This window comes from Dermacentor albipictus, chromosome 3 (assembly GCF_038994185.2).
Source record: "Dermacentor albipictus isolate Rhodes 1998 colony chromosome 3, USDA_Dalb.pri_finalv2, whole genome shotgun sequence".
Classification (NCBI taxonomy): domain Eukaryota; kingdom Metazoa; phylum Arthropoda; class Arachnida; order Ixodida; family Ixodidae; genus Dermacentor; species Dermacentor albipictus.
In genome coordinates this window covers 77,075,900-77,094,533 of record NC_091823.1, presented here as the reverse complement: position 1 = coordinate 77,094,533, position 18,634 = coordinate 77,075,900, and the positions used below count along the sequence as shown (strand labels likewise).

At 44.7% G+C, this 18,634-nt stretch overlaps 1 protein-coding gene across 3 annotated transcripts in view; it reads left to right on the top strand.

The window, feature by feature from the left end:
- The window catches only part of LOC139057416 (cell adhesion molecule Dscam1-like), a 336,268-nt gene extending 320,432 nt beyond the window's left edge, over positions 1-15,836 (top strand). For 2 of the 3 annotated variants that reach the window (XM_070535634.1, XM_070535632.1), the window contains exons 22-27: positions 67-372; positions 2,477-2,662; positions 5,102-5,442; positions 10,411-10,477; positions 12,938-13,121; positions 14,277-15,836. In XM_070535634.1, coding sequence (XP_070391735.1) covers positions 67-372; positions 2,477-2,662; positions 5,102-5,442; positions 10,411-10,477; positions 12,938-13,121; positions 14,277-14,406 — 1,214 coding nt within the window. In that variant the 3' untranslated portion in view covers positions 14,407-15,836. The remainder of the gene's footprint in view (positions 1-66; positions 373-2,476; positions 2,663-5,101; positions 5,443-10,410; positions 10,478-12,937; positions 13,122-14,276) is intronic. The other variant, XM_070535633.1, reaches the window with a different exon arrangement.
- Positions 15,837-18,634: the final 2,798 nt, after the last annotated feature.

Below are 18,634 nucleotides of genomic sequence, written 5' to 3'. Positions count from 1 at the left end.
GGTATTTTGTGTTCGTGGACTGCGCAAAATTTACATCGCCTTCTGCTCGATTCTTGTCGCTCACAGTTCCGATGGCACCTGAACAGCGTGACCTGATAGAGTCCAACGTGACATCGGTGACGCTTCAGCTTGGCACCTGGAAGAGTGGCGGCTGTCCCATCGCGTCGTTCGCCGTCCTCTACAAGCCGCAGCCGCACAAGGATTGGTCTCCAGCGACGAGCGCCCACTTTGTGCCAGACCACCAGCAGCCAGCGGTACTGGTCATACCTGACCTCACGCCTGCCACCTGGTACGACCTCCTAGTCACGGCGCAGAACGACGCGGGAGCTACGGAGGCCGAATACGTGTTCGCCACGCTCACGCTTTCTGGAGGTAAGGCGGGCAGCGTGTCATGTTCCAGTACTAGTTGACGTAGCATGAGCTGGATATGTTGTGTTGGGATGTGCTTTAATGCGTAGGCATTCTAGGGCTACTTCCCTCGGAAATTTGTCCGTCTGCCTTTAACACTTGACACGATGGGAGGTGTACATGGGATCCTATAGGAGTATATAATCATGGGAATGCGTTGAGTGCGTATGACTACTGATATATATGATTACGACTATATGTAGTGAGTACTGAAGAGGCCGTAAAATTAAGGCTAATAGAAAACTAATAAGAAAAATTACGATGAAAATAATTAGGCGGTAATAAAGCTCATTAAGTCAAATCAAGATGAAGAAAGCCTAATGGAAATCTGTTATTCAATTAAGTAATTAACCGTTTAACTCAATCGAGAGATTTTTCGGATTAGAAAATAGACGCCTAATCAAGAATTATAAGGGTAATTAAGATTAAATAATCCTAATTTCAATTAACAATACATTTATTTAGGCGCATAAAGAATAGTTAGGGGTAATTTGGATAGCTTTAGCTTAACTAAAATAAGTTATGGACACATTACTTAACTCCAATCAACATTATCAAGGGTCATTACGTTTATTTCATATTATATTACTGAACTCTAATTTAAATTAATTGCGGTTACATTGATTTGCCCTGTAAGATTAATTCCGACTAACTTGGTTCAACCAATTAGGTAATTGTAACATGTCCTCGCGATGTATTGCGTTCTCCTTGGCACAGACAGCCGCAGTGTGCGTAACTCGGTCACTCAATCAATCATCCGTTGCATGAGTGCAGCATGAGCGACTGGAACTAATGCTTAAGCATTATCTGACAAGTCCCACTGGGGAGTTTCTGTTAATTTTTTTAACGGAGTATTCTTACCTCTTCGCGATTCGGTGCGTGGCCATCACCATCGTGGTCGTGGTCGCCATCCGCCTCGCCGAGTGGAATCTGTCCCCGCGGCTCTAGCCACCAAACTTTCGCTGTCGGAGGAACGATTACTTTAGCGAGGTTTTCGCATTCACTCGGCGCCGTACTTGTCGGCGTATGTGACCGATGGCGTTTCTGGCGCTGCGCCAAGCTCGGTATTTCTGCTCAGTTCCGGGAAAACTTTCGGATGTCCACTTCGACGCGTTCGGCGACGCGTCTCGCAAAGTATGAGCGAAAGCTACGTCATCACCTAAAGTGATCGCGCGGGAATATTGCCCCAAATCTAATATTTGCAAGGCACATCACCGCGGCTATTAGCCGTTACGGAACCCTTTCATCGCCGAAATGCGTTGGTCTTTTTCTTATAGTGATGGGACGTTTTTTACTTGCCAACTGACCGAAAATAGTTTCCTACATTGCGTGGATTTTGCATGATCTCTTCTCCTTCTTTTTTTTTTATTTTGTTAGTGCTCTCACACGTTTTAACGTTATGATTGTCTGCACATGGGGCGTTACTTCACTGCGTTCGTCACCGCGGGAATTTACAAAATATTAAAGATCACCACGCACTGAGTGGCGATGCAGCAGCCGAGCTCCGCCTATTATAGAAATAGGGCCCATTTCCTGGTTATGCGTCAGAGAGAGATCAAGTTATTTTGTCTCTGCAATGGGCGCATCGCTCAGGGAGCAAAGTCATTCAGTGCTTTTTCGATGATAGTCTATTAAGAATATTGCTAGAGAGTTAAAAAATAGAAATAAACGAAAAAATTCAATAAAGCCGTTTCCGCATATTATGCAAGCAGTAGAAGATTTCTATTACTTACTTTAACGTTGACGAACGTAACTTTTGCAAAAGAGACATTCTTGAACGGCTTCTAGTATTTGTGCCATGTTTCTTGACAGAGACTTCCTCTTTCTATGCTCTAAGCTTCTGGAACGGGCGGCTTTATCATTTTCTGTTATTACTTCAAGATAAGCGTGAACATCACGTGGAGCATCGCATATTCAAAAAGGCTTTCACGCGGTATTATGCCTGGAACAGCTGTAGCGTTTTCCGGAATCGCAAGCTTTTAAAGTTGAGTCTACACTGTTCCACGCATTGCTCTGCAATTGTGTCTTCATAATCCCTCATATATTTATTCGCATGTTCTATACGAAGTGAAACGTCGACACGCAGGCACGGTACCACCGCCCCAATGGACGCAAGCTGTGGATTCTCAGCGCCGCCAGATCCGCCTTATTCTTCCTATAGTGTCCACTTTGCTGGTTCTGGTGCTCGTCTCTGCCATCGCGTGCTACATCTTTTCACGTAGACGACTCTCGGCGGTGCCCCGGAGACGTTCAGGTAAGATCATTAAGCACTACTTCGACTCTAAATTAAGAGTGAGAGGAGACTTTCCAAGAAGTTCTTGCAGACTCCGACAAAAAAACAGTCTTGAGTTTCGGGCCGTGCCGATTCCTGTCACATATTTTCGATCAACTGCATATAAGCCGCTCGGGGAGAGCCACGAATAAAAACATATCAAATTAATGTGACTGGTCAGTGGTCTTAGTTCACATAAATATATGTTCCCAAGGCTTACCGATCGGAAGGCAAAATCAGACACAAGTATCTCGTATCGACCATTTCTGGTCGTTTCGATAACGGATGGTGCAAGGAACTTGATCAAAAATATACAATTTCAGCTCACTGCGTTACCTGGTAGCAGTCGCAGCATTGTTGCCTGAATTGGTGTCTTCTGTATGGCTATTTAATATAATTGTAGAGGAAAATCTTGGTTCCTAGCGACTGAAGCTCCGATTTGATCATAATTCTTTATTGGGCATACGCCGTTGTTTGATAGCATTTCACTAAAACAGAAGAGTAAAGCTATGAGGGTTGGCAGAAGCATGAGTGTGCATTATTCGGCAAGTTAGTTGAACATGTGTTTGTCTTCTACATTTTTTTCCCTGTACCTATGCATAAATCACTGTTCAGACTTGTAGCCAACATGAAACTCAGTCTTCCGCCCAGATATTTTGTTACTCAGTTCTAATACACTTGCGTATCTCTGATTATAATCGTTTCTGCTTTGTATTATTGATGTACTTGGATGTTTGTCTCGTTTCGCATTAGCGTTCCGAAATTGCGTGCTTGCGCATTGAGTTCAACGTCATTGTCGTGAACATCTTGTTGACAATAACAAGCACTGTGTGCTTCCTGTGTTACCTCTTATGGACATTGAAAAATTTATGCGGGTCACGGCAGGTAACTGTGAAATGCCCGACGTATCCTATACCCTACGCAAACACCGATTTGAGATCGGGAAACTGAATGCAAAGCCCATATTTGAGTTCTTCATGTGTTGGCAACATTTTAGCTACGGTAGCCTAAAAAGCAATTACTTGATCCCGAATTAAATAGTATTCTAATTAGCTTTTACCTCAAATATTATTTCATTGGTTTTTATTTTCCGTACAAACGTACTCCCCGTGCTCAGGGCTGAAGGTGAATGATTTGTTCTAATTTTGACGATGTGGAACATTGTTCGGGCACATTAGCGCTAAAAGAAGCAATAAGAAGGGTAAGGGCTAAGTTGCCTTTAGTTGTATCACTCTCAAGTGTGGGAAACGTTCCAGCTGGCTTTCCCATGTCGAGTTAATTGTCCTCGAGGGCAATTAACTCGGCATGAAAGCGTCCCCTCCCCCCCCCCCCCCCCCTGTGTTCCCTGCCACATCTTGAGCTGACACGGGTAACCAGCAGGCCACGAGGGGGAGGAGGTCGTCGACTTCACAACTTGACAAGAGGACGCAAGAGTTCGCTGAATCTGAAGGCACTGACACCTCCATGGGTGCAACCCCAAGCATGCTTCAACTACAGCAACACCAGGAGAAATTAATGACGCTTTCGGGGGAGACCTGTGCACCGAATGTAACGGCTCTACGCGAGGGTTTATTTAAGGTTGTCCTGACTCTCGTGTTAGGTAGAACCGTTCGAGACTCAGAAAGAGCCACAACCATGTGCCACTGAAGTGGATACATTTTTGTTCTCCTTATTATTGCGGTGAAGACCCACCTCACGCCGTCGAGATCTTATAAGTTGTCTGTCACACTTTTAAAGGCTACCTTAGAGAATGTCAAAGTAAAGTAGCAACTTAGCAATAAATTTCGTTATCTAGCCTTGTAATAAAATGAAAGTATATATGTCACATTGTTTTGTATTTTCTTTAGCAGAAGTGCCCACCGTATTTACGAGCACCGTACTGTTACGAAGTCATCATGTATTTATCGGTTACACTGCAAATGTCATTGGAAATAATTTTTACACTACTTCAACCCATAACTCATCGTTTAAGTTGTGTCTGACGCAGTGCTTCGCTTCGTCTTGTCGGGCCAATAAAACTATTTTACGGCGGCTCTTGAAAGACAAAGGCCGAGCGAAACCGACGGAACGTTGCCCCTCAGGGCGACCGACCGCGGTAGTAACACGCGCTGGAGTTGAGTAGAGACCACCCGCTGAGAAGACGTCTGGGCCCGCTTCACGGCGCCATTTAGTCATGGTGTCGTTCTGCAGGCGACTACATGAAGTTGTCTATCTCTCATCCAATTTTGGTCAGGGTTCTTTCTATTGTTATAAGAATTTAGTCGGTGACGTTGTAACACAGCACCTTTGACTTCTCTTGAAAATGGCTTGTAAGGGAATATACTCATCTAGGTATGGGCGTTTCTATCCAAAAGTCGCGCTTACCTGTAATTGTGGAGTAGCCTAGTAAGTTGGAATTATTCTATGTGTTTTCTGACGCAGGAGACATGAACGAGGCGCAGGAAATGACAAAGTCTATCGATACGGTGCCCATGAGTGTGTGGGAGAAGCCCAAGCCACAGGAGAACTTCAAGGACCCTCAGCAACAGGGAGCTGTGGAAGGGGATCAGCTGTACTACCCGTCTCCTTATGACGCCGGAGGGCGCCGCTTGGCGTCTCTGTACGCGCCTGGAGGATTGCATTCCGGGTGGGCGTCGGCACGCAGTCTGAGTGGCGCAGCAGAGGATCCAGAAGATGAAAGGATAGGGCCACATCACACATATGATGTCCCATTCTTGCGTAGTCTGCCGAACTGTCAGCAAGAACTCGAACAGCAGTTGCAGGTACGTCGATAAAAAGTAATGATAAAAAGCCAGTGACTGCGGCTGCAATATGGCCGAATATGCGTTAAAGAGAAATACCCAGATAGATAGATAGATAGATAGATAGATAGATAGATAGATAGATAGATAGATAGATAGATAGATAGATAGATAGATAGATAGATAGATAGATAGATAGACAGACAGACAGACAGACAGACAGACAGACAGACAGACAGACAGACAGACAGACAGACAGACAGACAGACAGACAGACAGACAGACAGACAGACAGACAGACAGACAGACAGACAGACAGACAGATAGATAGATAGATAGATAGATAGATAGATAGATAGATAGATAGATAGATAGATAGATAGATAGATAGATAGATAGATAGATAGATAGATAGATAGATAGATAGATAGATAGATAGATAGATAGATAGATAGATAGATAGATAGATAGATAGATAGATAGATAGATAGATAGATAGATAGATAGATAGATAGATAGATAGATAGATAAAGGCACGGGGGCTTACCAAATTAAGTTTCCAGTTTCAAGATCTGCGTTAGTCAAGGGTGGCGGGGTATGTATAGTTTGAAAGAGGGCAAAAAGAGGGACGTAATTAAAAAAAAGACAGTTTCGCAATAAGTCCGGAGCAACGAATGCGATAAAAACATGTTAGAATATTACACGAAGTGTAAGGCTCGTGGGTGTAGTGGCAGTATGAATTGCAGTAAACGCAAGCTGACTAAGCAAACACGCGTGCTGGGGCGTATGTAGAGACTTCAATAGAGAAAACTTGATTACCGCGAGCAGCATCGGTTAGAACTACAGTGTTTGTCGGCGTTGTCGCCTTGCGTTGACCTCTCATTCCCATGCTGTGGCATGCTCACGGCGTGCACGATGTGTGCGTGCGATTTGCGCTTCTGAACTGTAGGATTTTGTCGACGCTGTCGCTTAGCCTCGGCGTCCTGTTTCCGCAGCGCCACGTTTGGGCGCCTTCCGGAGCTGAGCTGCAGCGTGTCCCACATTTGCAACAGAACTTTGTCTCTGCATCTGAGCCAATAGAGTGGCCGTTGAGCGTATGCGGACCCGCCTTGCTTTATTGCAATTAGCTTTTCGCGGGAGCTTCTCGGCCGGTGTCCTGAGAACAGGCGAGTGCATGTTTGTGCCATGTGAGGGACGTGGTGCTTTGCTGTGGAAACAACGCACGTACAGGTAGTATTCCAGCTACCGTACGTTGGCGAAACTACACGTGCGAAAACGATGACACAAACCGACAGGGTCTGCATGCTCTGCATAGTCTACGTAGGCTGCTTTAAAATTCGTTCCAGCAGGCGAAGTTGTCTGACCTGAGGTGTTACGATACAGCTTCTTCTTTGCGCCAGTTTCGGCCATTGGAACATGAACGCGCCTAGACATCTCTCGTCAGCTAGCGTTAAAATTCTGACGCAAAGTGAAAGTGTTCAGTTAATCTGAGTAATGTTCTTGAGAAAATATACTAAAACTAATGGAATCAGTATTTTGATGTGTAATTATTGATGACGGTGAGTAAAACGTGACAAGCGTCTCATCGCGCTCGATTGCACGTGAGAAATACTTAATGATGTTATATTCCCTTTACTGAGGCATGCGCGCGTGGCTTAAAGGCTAGGGTATCGAACTGTTGTGCTAGGGGTGCTCCGTTTGAATCCTGCCGTCGGACAAGTTCATTTATGTTAGTTAATTAAAGACAACATACCAGCTTTACACCCACTTCTATGTATCGGGTATGTTTCAAACCTCTTTCGTGGGCCGATCCCGGATGCAGTGCAGCCTGTCGCGCCAGTAAAATCGCATTGCCTTTAGGTTTGCGCGTTGATATTGATTCGCAAGTTTAATATTTATTAGTCTGAGAAAATATAAGATATAAGGCATGCGCTGTCGTTGTCATGTTTCACGACATCTGTTTGTGGGCTACCATTCTCAAAATTCTGAGAAATAATTTGGTCAAGGATGTGAGACCTGGTATGGGCATCTTTAGTGATGGTAGATGTGTAAATATAACCTGCATATACAGCACCTCATATAACATGGCATGGTATATAGTGTACATAAACCTAAGTGTATGCTGAGCTTTACGGTGATGCCGACAGCGGAGATTTGCTTGCAGTGTCCATATATTATTATCGCAATAAAAGAAGTGTCAAGAAGGGCGTTGCCATAGAGGGCGTCCATACAGGCTTTGGCAGATTGGTGTTGCGCACAGCCTATTATATGATGATGAGTCCTGTCTGTGCTACAGAATGTTTTCTTCCGTCGGAGACCAGTCGTCCAAGTGGTGAATGACAACGGAGAACGACTGTCTCTGTAACGCTGTTCTGCGGGCACTATAACAAAAGATGACATTGCTTCCTCGCCACCTCGGTAACGACAAGCTGTGGCGCCTGTCATCTCTATGCGGAATACGTAGCAATTCGTGAATGCCGCACCCAAGCATAACCCGCACAAATGTGTCGTGTTTGCTAGATGCATCTAGACAAGTATAGTACGGAAGCAAGAATGGATAAAAGCTTAGACAAATGTAGAGCCGAGACTGGACACGAAGAAGAAACCACGTCAATCTTTGTTTTAATCACTTGTACAAGTTGAAACTTCTTCGGGTGTGTTCTACTGCAACGGAATAGTTGGCAGTGTATGTCTCTCCTGCCCAATTACAGCTATATAAGCATATGCACTCGTATTTAGTGAACGCAATACGCATCAAAAAGTGCAGGCTGACAATGTATCCATCGACTCCTAGAACTGCACACAGACTAATCTTTCCTTGAGTGCAGTCAGGAGGCGTGCTAGGAAGAACGCCTAAAGCACTAGACTGATGACAACGCAATTGTTCAAATTCTACGCTTTCTCTCAGTGGCCTCAAAAATTCGGCAGCGTCGCGCTTCATTAACTACCTCGCCTTTGTTAATGAAGATAACATGCGGTCAATCACGAAAATAAAAACCAAGTATACGTAGCAACATTTGCGGCTATATATTTATTAAACCCGACCAAACTGCATGAAATCACGGTGGAATTCTCGTCGACACCGGTGTGAAAAACGGGCTCTGTAGTTGAGGCTGTATATGTCAAAAGACGACGTTCTCTCCAGTTTTTCTATCTCAATATGCAAGTGGTTGCCTCAGGTGTGTTGAAGAAATAAATTTTGGAGCAAGGTAAACACACGAAGTCACACAGGTTTCGTGTTTGTTACTGCATTGTTCAGGGAAGGGAAGGGGGGGGGGGAGGCTTTTTGAATGAACTTAATAAATAAAAATCAGTGATAGTTCAACCAAATGCCAAGCTGACCGGAGCTCGCACGTTCAGTTTTGTTAGTAATCAAGGTCATTATGTATCATGTTACATGGTGTGCTTTGCTGGGCGCTTGCCCACGAATGTGCGAAATACCCAACTTTGTCGTGCTTAATAACGAAAACAAATATACCTCGGAGTGTAACGGCAAGGGGAAGTTAACGACAAGACTTGTGAGCGCTTGTATCCGAAAGCAATAGATATTCTTGATAAAGGACCTACTTATGCGCGTTGTTCGTCCTCGTTCGATAAAACTAAAAAAAGCTACAAAAGAACGAACAGCCATTCATACATTTAGCTGAGACTGGAAACACCTTTAGGATTGAAGTCACCCTTATGACGTTAGTAAGCGGTACATAATGGCGTATTTTCCCGTTCTGCAAAGCCTGAGCCGAGTGGAAAAGTTGCTTGGTGGTCTCAACAAATTGCACTCGCGATGAGCTCCCGTACTATAAGCTCTGTACCAATATCATATCACACTTTACCACACTTACTTTTTCTTCAATCCTGCGCTATAGCTGTGGGGTGATGCCACCGTGCAGCTTTTTTTCGTAATGCCGAAAATTCACCCCTAGTATGTCTTGTTTCGTGTTTTCACCGTGCTCGGCTCTCCTTCAGCAATAAATATTTTTCCTCGGATAATTTTTTTCTTTGTTACACGCTCCACACACGAAGGTTTATTTTTCGAAGCTTTACCACACGGGTCCCGAAAGTGCTCCACGGCTGCTGCATTGCCAGACACTAACTTTTGTAGCCAATGCAGTTTTAAGAGGCTGTCGTGTTGCGTTTGGTTAACGTGTTAGTGTCCACAGCTACAAGCTCAAGATTTAAAAGAACGCTCAGATTTTAAAAAATCATTATGCACTTGTTTAGAGATTACTTCTTTCTATCACCACAGCAAGGCAGTGACAATTCTGTAATTCGACAGGCGACGTTCAACGCAGTCTCAACGTTTCAGTGCATTTGACATATAACCAGAAACGTGCCACACTATAGAACGCAATTGAAATACCACTTAAAAACTAAAGAAAAAACTTATTATCATAAAAACAAGAGAACAGAGAAATCCTGTTACTTTGCAAGACAGCTTTACCAGCTTTTCGAATTCGTGGAATTTTCTGGGGAACGTGATAAATGTTTCCTGTGCCAGAGAATAATACAAGCGACTCGCATTTCCGTAAAGGCTTACGTTGAGTTTGCGCATTTATTTGTGGATGCATGTGGTAGAGTTTACACGATGAAAGCTAGCCATGGGTTATCGAGTTTGTGCCGCCATTAATATGAAATAGAAATAGAACTAACCTCCTTTCGGGGCAGTACTATTCGTAACATATGCCAAGAATATTGCCTGAAAGGTACCGTATTTATTAAAGAAAGATTTAGACTAACTTTATAAACGTTCTTAACTCCTAAAGTATTCGGCAGATAAAAGCATGACTTGGGCGTTTGAACAAAGACATAATCATTAGTAGTAAGAAAAACGAAGAGAAATATCGAAATAAAGACATGTCAACAGAGTAACCAGAATGTAGCTTTTATTCTGTGCTTTCATATTCTATAGCTATAGCTATAGCAAATGACTACATGACAACTTTTCACGTTGAAAACCTCCCTTTTAAAATTTCCTTTTCTTCTTGGTTACAGATAGGCACAGAAGAAGATTTGCTATCTTCATCAGAGCGTCTTGAGAAACACATCTATTCCAAACCAAGTAAGTAATCTGCGTTATAGCTAAATTGGGTTATTCATACACTTCTTCCCGGTAATCCATCACATCGTCGATATTGTTAACTGATGTTTCTATAATTCCAATCCAGATTTCGTTTTTCCTAAACAACGCGTAATATATAACAATCTTTTGGCTCATATATATTTCTTAATTATTAATGGAGTAAAAATGCTCATTATTTCTTGGCAAACTTACGTCCTCTCAGCGATCTTATGAGCGTTCATAACACCAGATACCATATTACATTCACAGCTGAATGTCGGTCTTAAAAAAATCCGAGGGCACCGAAACACTTCTTGTGAGATGTGAGTGCAGATGCATCAACTCAATTAAACCGTGCTGCGCGGTCCTTCAAGTTGTGCGCGGCGAGTACTGTATAGCAGCGGTATGCGCTGCCCATGCCAGCAAGCAGCAGCAACAGCAGTGGCGGCGACGGCAGCTACCGTCTGTGGTGCCAACGGCGCATGCCACCTAGGCAGCGAGTCCCATCGGGCGACGCATCGCAGTCGAGGTCGATGCGAATAGGTCGCGATGGTTCGCGCGAAAAGCGTTTCAGAACAAATTCTCGCCGACATCCGCAAGGGTGGTTATGAAAGCAGCGATTGAAGCGTGACTACGTTTGGAGAGAGCAAACTTCGAGAAACAAGAAAGCGCTTTTTAAATTAAACGAAACGAAATTAGAATCATTCAAGAAAAATAATATTCCTAATCAATTTTATATATGCTTGACGGGTAAAGATAAGGCAAGTCTGTGTTATTTTGTTATTATCAATAAATACCTTTCAGCACCCGTCTTAAGAGGGCGATGTGCCGCTATCTTTGGCAATGCAGTGTAGCTCTTGAAGTGCGCAGAAAGGCGGGCTCGTAAAGTTCACCTGTTACAGCACGCCTCTCTCACACGTTGCGCTGTTTTGCTTGTCCACGTTTGTCGGAATTCGGAGACGCGGGTAGCTTCATCGTTCATCACATTATTTTCGTTTTGATCATCGTCCTGAATTTCTATCTCCCGCCTTACCCGTGTTTTCCCAGTCAAAAGTAGTGATTTACGACCACCATATTTTACTTTAGTTCTTTTCTTGCGACTGCGCTGGCCGACGGTCTTGGCGTTCGACGATAGGAGAGGCACTCTAGATCTAAAGTTTTTGTCGGTCTCCAAAGAAAATATCTTTTGTGCAGGGGTGAAATTTCGACATCCGTATGGCTGGCCCTTTATTGCATCCCTTTCCGTGTTGAAATCTCGAAACGCCCATGAAATTGAATGGCGGGACATTCTAATATACATCTCTAATGGCAGGTGACCAAAACAAATTTCGCGCGTTAAAAAAAGAAGTGACGTCACTCTTGTTTTTAGCAGATATGGCGTCTTATCATTTTCGGGTGGATCCATTCCGCCGGAAGGGATCCATCGTCACACTGATGGCGCTAAGCCCCATGAACTGGCGATGGACCACCATGTTTTGAACGTATGGGCTTCTATGGAAGCTTCTCTACCAGGTATAATTACGTTGTCGCGGCGATGCCCTTACTCCTCACGCAATACCTGGCGCTCTATAGCTGCAGGCGTTCGCTTTAGCCCACTCCTTCAAGGCCTCCTAGATAGCACAAGGCCTGTGCACTTGATCCATGACGTCATGCTACCTTGCCCGACTGGCATAGAATCCATTTGGGTTGTTCCCGAGTAAGCCACGGGGATTTTTATTTCACCGCTTTCACCACACCGGGCTTTGACAGCCGAAATTTCGGTCCAAGTAGCATGACGTCATAAAGCACAGTGCACAAGCCTGCTATCTAGGAGGAGTTGGCTCTGGTCCGTCGAGGAGCGATCGTGCCGAGAGCAAGGGTGACGTGGCATCGTGGCGATGCCCTCTCCTGTCACGCAACACCTGGTGCGCTGTCACAGCAGCAGGTGCTCTCTTTCATCCGCTCTGCTCAGTCGAAGCGCAGTTCGCGACGTGGCGTCACAGCCAATGGGAACTCCGTTGAGGCACGCTCGTGACGTGACGTCGCAGCCAATCGCAATGCGAGTTTAGGCGCCGTTTCGCTACTACAGACGATAGACTCAAGCTTTTTTGGTTAATGGGCCATTTGAGGCTTTCGCATCAACGAGAAACAACACAATATGGCCGGTTACCACAGTAACTGTATGCGTATATACAATTCTTATTTTGTAATCTCTTTCTCGATGGTATCTTCTTTATTCTGACATAATAGTTGTTTCTTATGTGAGAGGTAGCCCCATTGCTCCACTTCTCCGCTCAACCATTATATGTAGAGTGACCTGTAAAAAACTCTGAATTTTAATATTAGGTGGTGCTTGCTCACACTCCATGTATACTAACTCCAGTGCGTTCCAGCATAGAGTCACTATGCGTGCAGTGTAGTGCTTGAGTGTACTCCTTGTGTGGTTTTGACAAACACGGCATTTTTTTTTTATTTACACAGGCATACTTTACATGTCACCAGAGAAATGCAACAGCCTCCGAAAGTCCCTGCAAGCTGGAAGCATCATCGAAGGTTACCCGAACGGAAACGTTTCTTATGTCTACTCACGACCTAAGAAGAAGCACTGGAGAAATCGCGATGAAGAATTGCTCTACGCTGACCACAAACTGCGCAAGCTGTCGAGGTTAGTGTAGGTGAAGTGACCATTCGTTGCGCTTCTCCCAATGAATGTCCAGAATGCAGCCCAATGCAGCAATACAGAATGCAGCAGGCTATCTGCCTTGCGCACCATTCTTAAGTTTATGGTGCGGTGTTGGTTTAAAATTCTTGAATTGGCGATAAGCGCCCAATTTTCTAAGCATGCCTTCCTGCCCGCACAACTCGCCCTTACCCCAGTGGCTGACTTCCCACTAATGAGCACTCCTGAAGCTAGGAGACGAATTTTGAAAGCCTAGATGATGCGAGGAATGAAAGACAAGCAGGGGTATCAGCACTGGTCTGCACGCTAATATCTCACTTACGAGTCTAGCCTGAGGTCTGCCATATTGGCTGGGAATGACGAGGCGTGGAGAAGCACACTCACGGATTTTGCGTGGTGTGTATAGATTGGTATAGATAATATGGTTACGTCATTGTTACGCATCGTTTTTTTTTTCTTGTATAATTGTAAATACATCTTTATATGTGACTTCTGCAACGTAACAATATAAAAATATTATACATCAAATGTGTCACTTACTTACAAAACTTGTCCCTTTGCTAGGCGGTTTATATTTGTTACGGTGAAGTAGAACGCGAAACAGTTTGAAGTGAGAACACGCAGGGAAATGCGTGCTTCCTGCCCTGTTCTTTATATAGTTGCAAGATAACTTCTTCTTTGGTGAGTTGGTGTTGACTGTAAAACATGATATTGTGGCGCAAAAATTCAGAAAATGAAATACCAGTGAAAGGAAAGGGGCGGAAGAAGCGGCTGTCTTTCTGTCTGCTCTCTCCTGAACATAATGCTCACACTTCATATTGTCACGCGCCAAAGCAAGAGCAAGCAACATAACAGCAGCCAGACACGAAAAGCCAGACATGAAGGAACGGCCCATGAGCTGGCGCGGGATCTTTGTCTTCGCCTTCTTCCTCTTCGCCATTTTTGCTGGGCACGCTATGCTGACCGTTTACTGACTCAAAACACCAGATGGCATTACTGTGGCACGTTATAAGATACTGTAACGGGCATGTCAGCAGGGTTTTGTTCAGGAGTGTGTTTGAGTTAAGAGAAATAGCTGTTCGTGTGGCGCTGACCGATTCGCCAGACTTGTTGCCAATACACGCACCTAATATTTCTCAGGTACGCCGAGGAGCTGAAACAGTCGCAGATGAGCGCGAAAGAAAGTGGCTTGGAGGCCGCTGTCGAGGCTTACGAACTGTCCGAGGCCGAGTGTGACATGCCCACAAGACGCTTCGCCATGCAGAGATAGGAAGGACCATATCGCCAAGTGCATCTATAGTGTGGCTGCCACTTATTTATTTGTGCCTGGTTGAGTGCTGCTCCAAACGAAAGTGATCATGTGCTTCAAGAAGAATGATCTTTTCTCGTGGCGAACATGTTCCCAAGTATGTCAGTGGACTGCAACCTATGCGCGTGTCTTGCCATGCGTTAACCATGCTTCTATGGTGAGATAACGCGAATGAGTCCAGTCAATACGGCGCTCATGAGAAAAAGGTGTGCCAGATTGCTGACTTCGTAAGTAAAGTTTGGGTATGGCAAACTTTACCTGCGCATGAAAAAAAGAAAGAAGGAAGCATAACGCTAACTTGGCGAGAAAAATATTCTGGTCATGTGCAAAGCAATCAAAAGCACTGCCGTTAACAATGGTAAAGTGCTCCTGAAGTTCAATTGCTACGAATCCCAAATTTCTTTTGTACACAACATTTTGCTTGTTAGATGTGCTATTGCTCTATATACGATGTACTATGTACAACGTTGTTCTCAATTGCCTCATTATGCATTTTTCAAGAATAAGCATCCACGCGTGAAAGATTTGTCATGACGGCGCAAATGCAGTCTCGCGAGGGCATACAAAGATGGGTTACAGATGTGAATGAGACGTTCTTACACGGGATGTCTTGTGGTATAGTTATCTTGCGACAATACTTAAACACTTTCTTAAAGACCGTAATTTATCTACTGTTGCTAGCCAGAAAGAAGTTTTCACAACTTCCAAGCCATCAAGGTTTGCTTCAAGGATTACATTGCTCCTATAAGAGAAGCACATGTCTTAGACATTATCTTTCACTATCAGTATGCAGAAGTAAGAAAGAAGGCAACTAGCAGCATCTTTGTAACTTCCCTAAGTTGGCCATGTCTCACTTGAAATTCCAACATTTGCATTTGAAGTGTCATTCACATAATCACTGGCTTTAAGAACCGAAAAGTCGCAAGCGTACTTTTGCAGGAGCACTTGTGTAAAATATTATTGTGTGCACCATCTTTCACAACATGTGGCTTCACCTTGCCTGCCGAAGAGATTTCGGGCCCTTCGTAATAATTCAAAGGAGGAGATGAACAAACACTCACTGCGTGATATGCAGATGTGTTGCGTTTTAATTAGCCTGAACTACTGAACAGAAGAGGGTGCGTAACGTGCTGCTACACGCGTGTTTCAAATTTCAAGAGCATTGTTGATGTAATCACATATGTGTTAGAGGTAACAGCAAGAATGGTGTAAGTGAGCCTATAGGGAGAAAAAAACTAACAAATGAAATGAGTTTGTGTTTTGTACTATACTAGCCTGTATGTGTGGGATTCATGTGCATCAACGTTAGAAGGAGAAGTCATATGTTCCGTTGTATATAAAACTCCAAAGAAGACATATTTTTAATTCAGTGTTGACAAGAATAAACCACGTTGAAATACCTACTTTCAGTTCATTGCCCACGTATCTTGGGTTTCTGAACATACACAACGCCAGCTGGCTACGCATGTGCTGTTACATAAAGGCTATTTGGCATCTTAAGCTTTAAATGATGGTATTTTCCAGCAACGAACGGCATGCGCGTTATCAGCATGATAGCACTTCCTGTCGGCAATGCTATCGTGCTGATAACGCACGTACCGTTCGTTGGAAAGTACCGGGCTCGCAGCGTTAAAGAAAGGAAACGCATCAAGGCAGATGACGATTGTTGTGTGGCAGAAGGGGCACTCCAAAGGGTGTAAACTGTTCTTAGAGTGTAAAAAAGTTTACGCCCTCTGGGGTGTATATCTGCTACACAACAACAATCGTCATCTGCCTTGATGCGTTTCCTTTCTTTAACGCTGCGAGCCCGGTACTTTCCTGTCGGCAATGCTATGCCATGCTGATAACACGCATGCCGTTCGTTACGGGGAAATACCGGGCTCGCAGCGTTAAAGAAAGAAAATGGGGACAAGACAGATGACGTTTTTCGTTGTGTGGCAAAATACGGCTCAAAGGGTGTACACTTTTCTTAGAGTGTATACGCTCAACCCTTACTAGATATAAGTGAAAGCCTTCTTCGTTTTCGCGTGACGTCGCAGGCGTCACCTCGCGTAGTCCGCCGCAGTTAGGTGACGAGCCGGCGGCTTGGGAGCGCGGCTTTTTGTTGTCGTGGCATGCCGTGACTGAGCTATCTTGGCGCATGATGTGCGCATTCTGTTGTGGTCACCGTGTAGTTGTGCTACCCGCGCTACTACTTCGTGAAAGCTGAGAGAGCCCACTGGTCAGGTCATTTAAATGTCGTGTGCGAAGATGCCACGCAACGTACCCCAACGAGGCGCAGCTGCCTGTGTCCTCCTTCCCGAAGTAAGAAAGCCGTCGTCATGAGTGATGCGGGCAGTACCGTAGAAGGCATACGAAGTCATGAGCTCTCCAGAGGTAAGGAACGTTATTTGTAAGAGCTGTTCGAGAGGTAAAGCACGTATTACTTAAAAAAATTATTCTGATAACTGCGACATCCTCGTCTGCTTTTCTCGACGGTGTTTCCATAGTGAAAGGAATTCAACAAGACGGGACACTCGGCGAAAACTGGCAACAGGAAATACGTCACGCGAGTACTAATGTCGACCATTTGCTGCCACGAGCATCGGAAAGAATAAAGAATGTGAAATAAACCTAATGGTCATTTATTTTCATTTATTCTTTCCCTGCAAAACTAAAAATATCTGCGTATAAATTAAGAGTATCGTTTGCGACTTACTTTTCTTCCGTTACCTAGCGCCAGGCCAATGACGCGCCAGATGCCTGCGTCATGCATAACACACACCACCGAAGTCAGCGAGGCCGGTTGCGCAGGTGAAGTTCGCCTGTTCGGTGACCCGTCTCTTTTGTATGTAGCGTGTTTGTTCGGCTCCCGGTGTATTCTTGCGTTTCTTCTGCACTTTGACCCGGCCCCACTGCACTATTTGACTACGGCAAGGTGAGAAATTTCGTTTGACAGACTGCGATGCAATGCAAGTAATTAGGCTTATGGCATGGAACCTAAACTTGGGATGGCGTTAGCGAAAAACAGCTCAGCTGCCCAGGCGCAGTTAGAGTTCGTGACTCGTACTGGAAGATGACGCTTTCTAACATCGGTAGCTGTTGGGCGCGCTCGCCGCGCGTGGTGTTGTGGCGCAGTTATCGAAAAGCAGTTAAGCCGCATGACGCTGTTAGTTTCGCGAGTGGAGAACCTTACTGGGACAAGTTCATGACGCTCTCTCTGACCCCAAGTATAATTGCAATTAATTTCATTACTTCTTGGGATGCTTTTGAGGTACGCTCGCCGCGTCTGGCGTTGTGACGCAGTTTGCGAAAAGCAGCTGGGCCGTGTTACGCTGTTCTTTCGCGTGTACTGAATCACACTGGCACAAGTTCGTGCCGCTTTCTCTGAGTACGAAAATAATTGTAGTTAATTTCGTTACATTTTGGGATCATCTTGAGTCACACTCGCCGCGCCTGTCGTGAAGCAGCGAAAAGCAGCTCGGCCGTGGTGACAGTTAGTTTGGCGTGTACCGAACCTTAGTGAGACAAATTTGTGACGATTGTTATGGCCATGCAACAATATATACCTACGTTCGCTACTCACGCTTGTTGAAAACGCGACGACCAATCGCCGAGAGTGATAACACAGGAGAGTGCTGCTTCCGCCGGCACAACGTACAAAAGATAACGCCATGAAACTCAAACACCAGGAACTTCCAACTCGAAAATTCCGTCTTCTGTGATGAACGAATGAAAACGCTTTGCAACCGCGCACTTGTCTTGCGTACAAATAGCAGGAATTGGGCGAGCTTTTAGCATGATCTCGTTGAGAGCCTGTGTTGTTGCCATCTCTGTGTACGCGTGCTGCTTCAACGAACTACCATGTTTGTTGAATCAGTTATTTTGTAAAGGCGCAGTCGCCCGTGTATTTGTGCTCCTAAAGTGCAGGAAATAAAGGCCGGGAATGGGAGAATGCATGGAAATCGGATATTTTCGTGATATGTGCGGTATAGTTTGGAGTAAGTTGGGTATTTTCTACGCCGCGTATGTAAAAGCGAATTGCTTTTATTCGTAATGTCAGCCACTTTTCGCCTCTACCCGCATTATTCCTATAAGGGGTTAATACCGAAATGACACATGCTTGTAACTTACTTTTTTCGGCTGACTTTGTCCTGTGGAGCTACCTACGTACGGGAATTACTGCTGCTTAACTGGTGCCACAATGTTA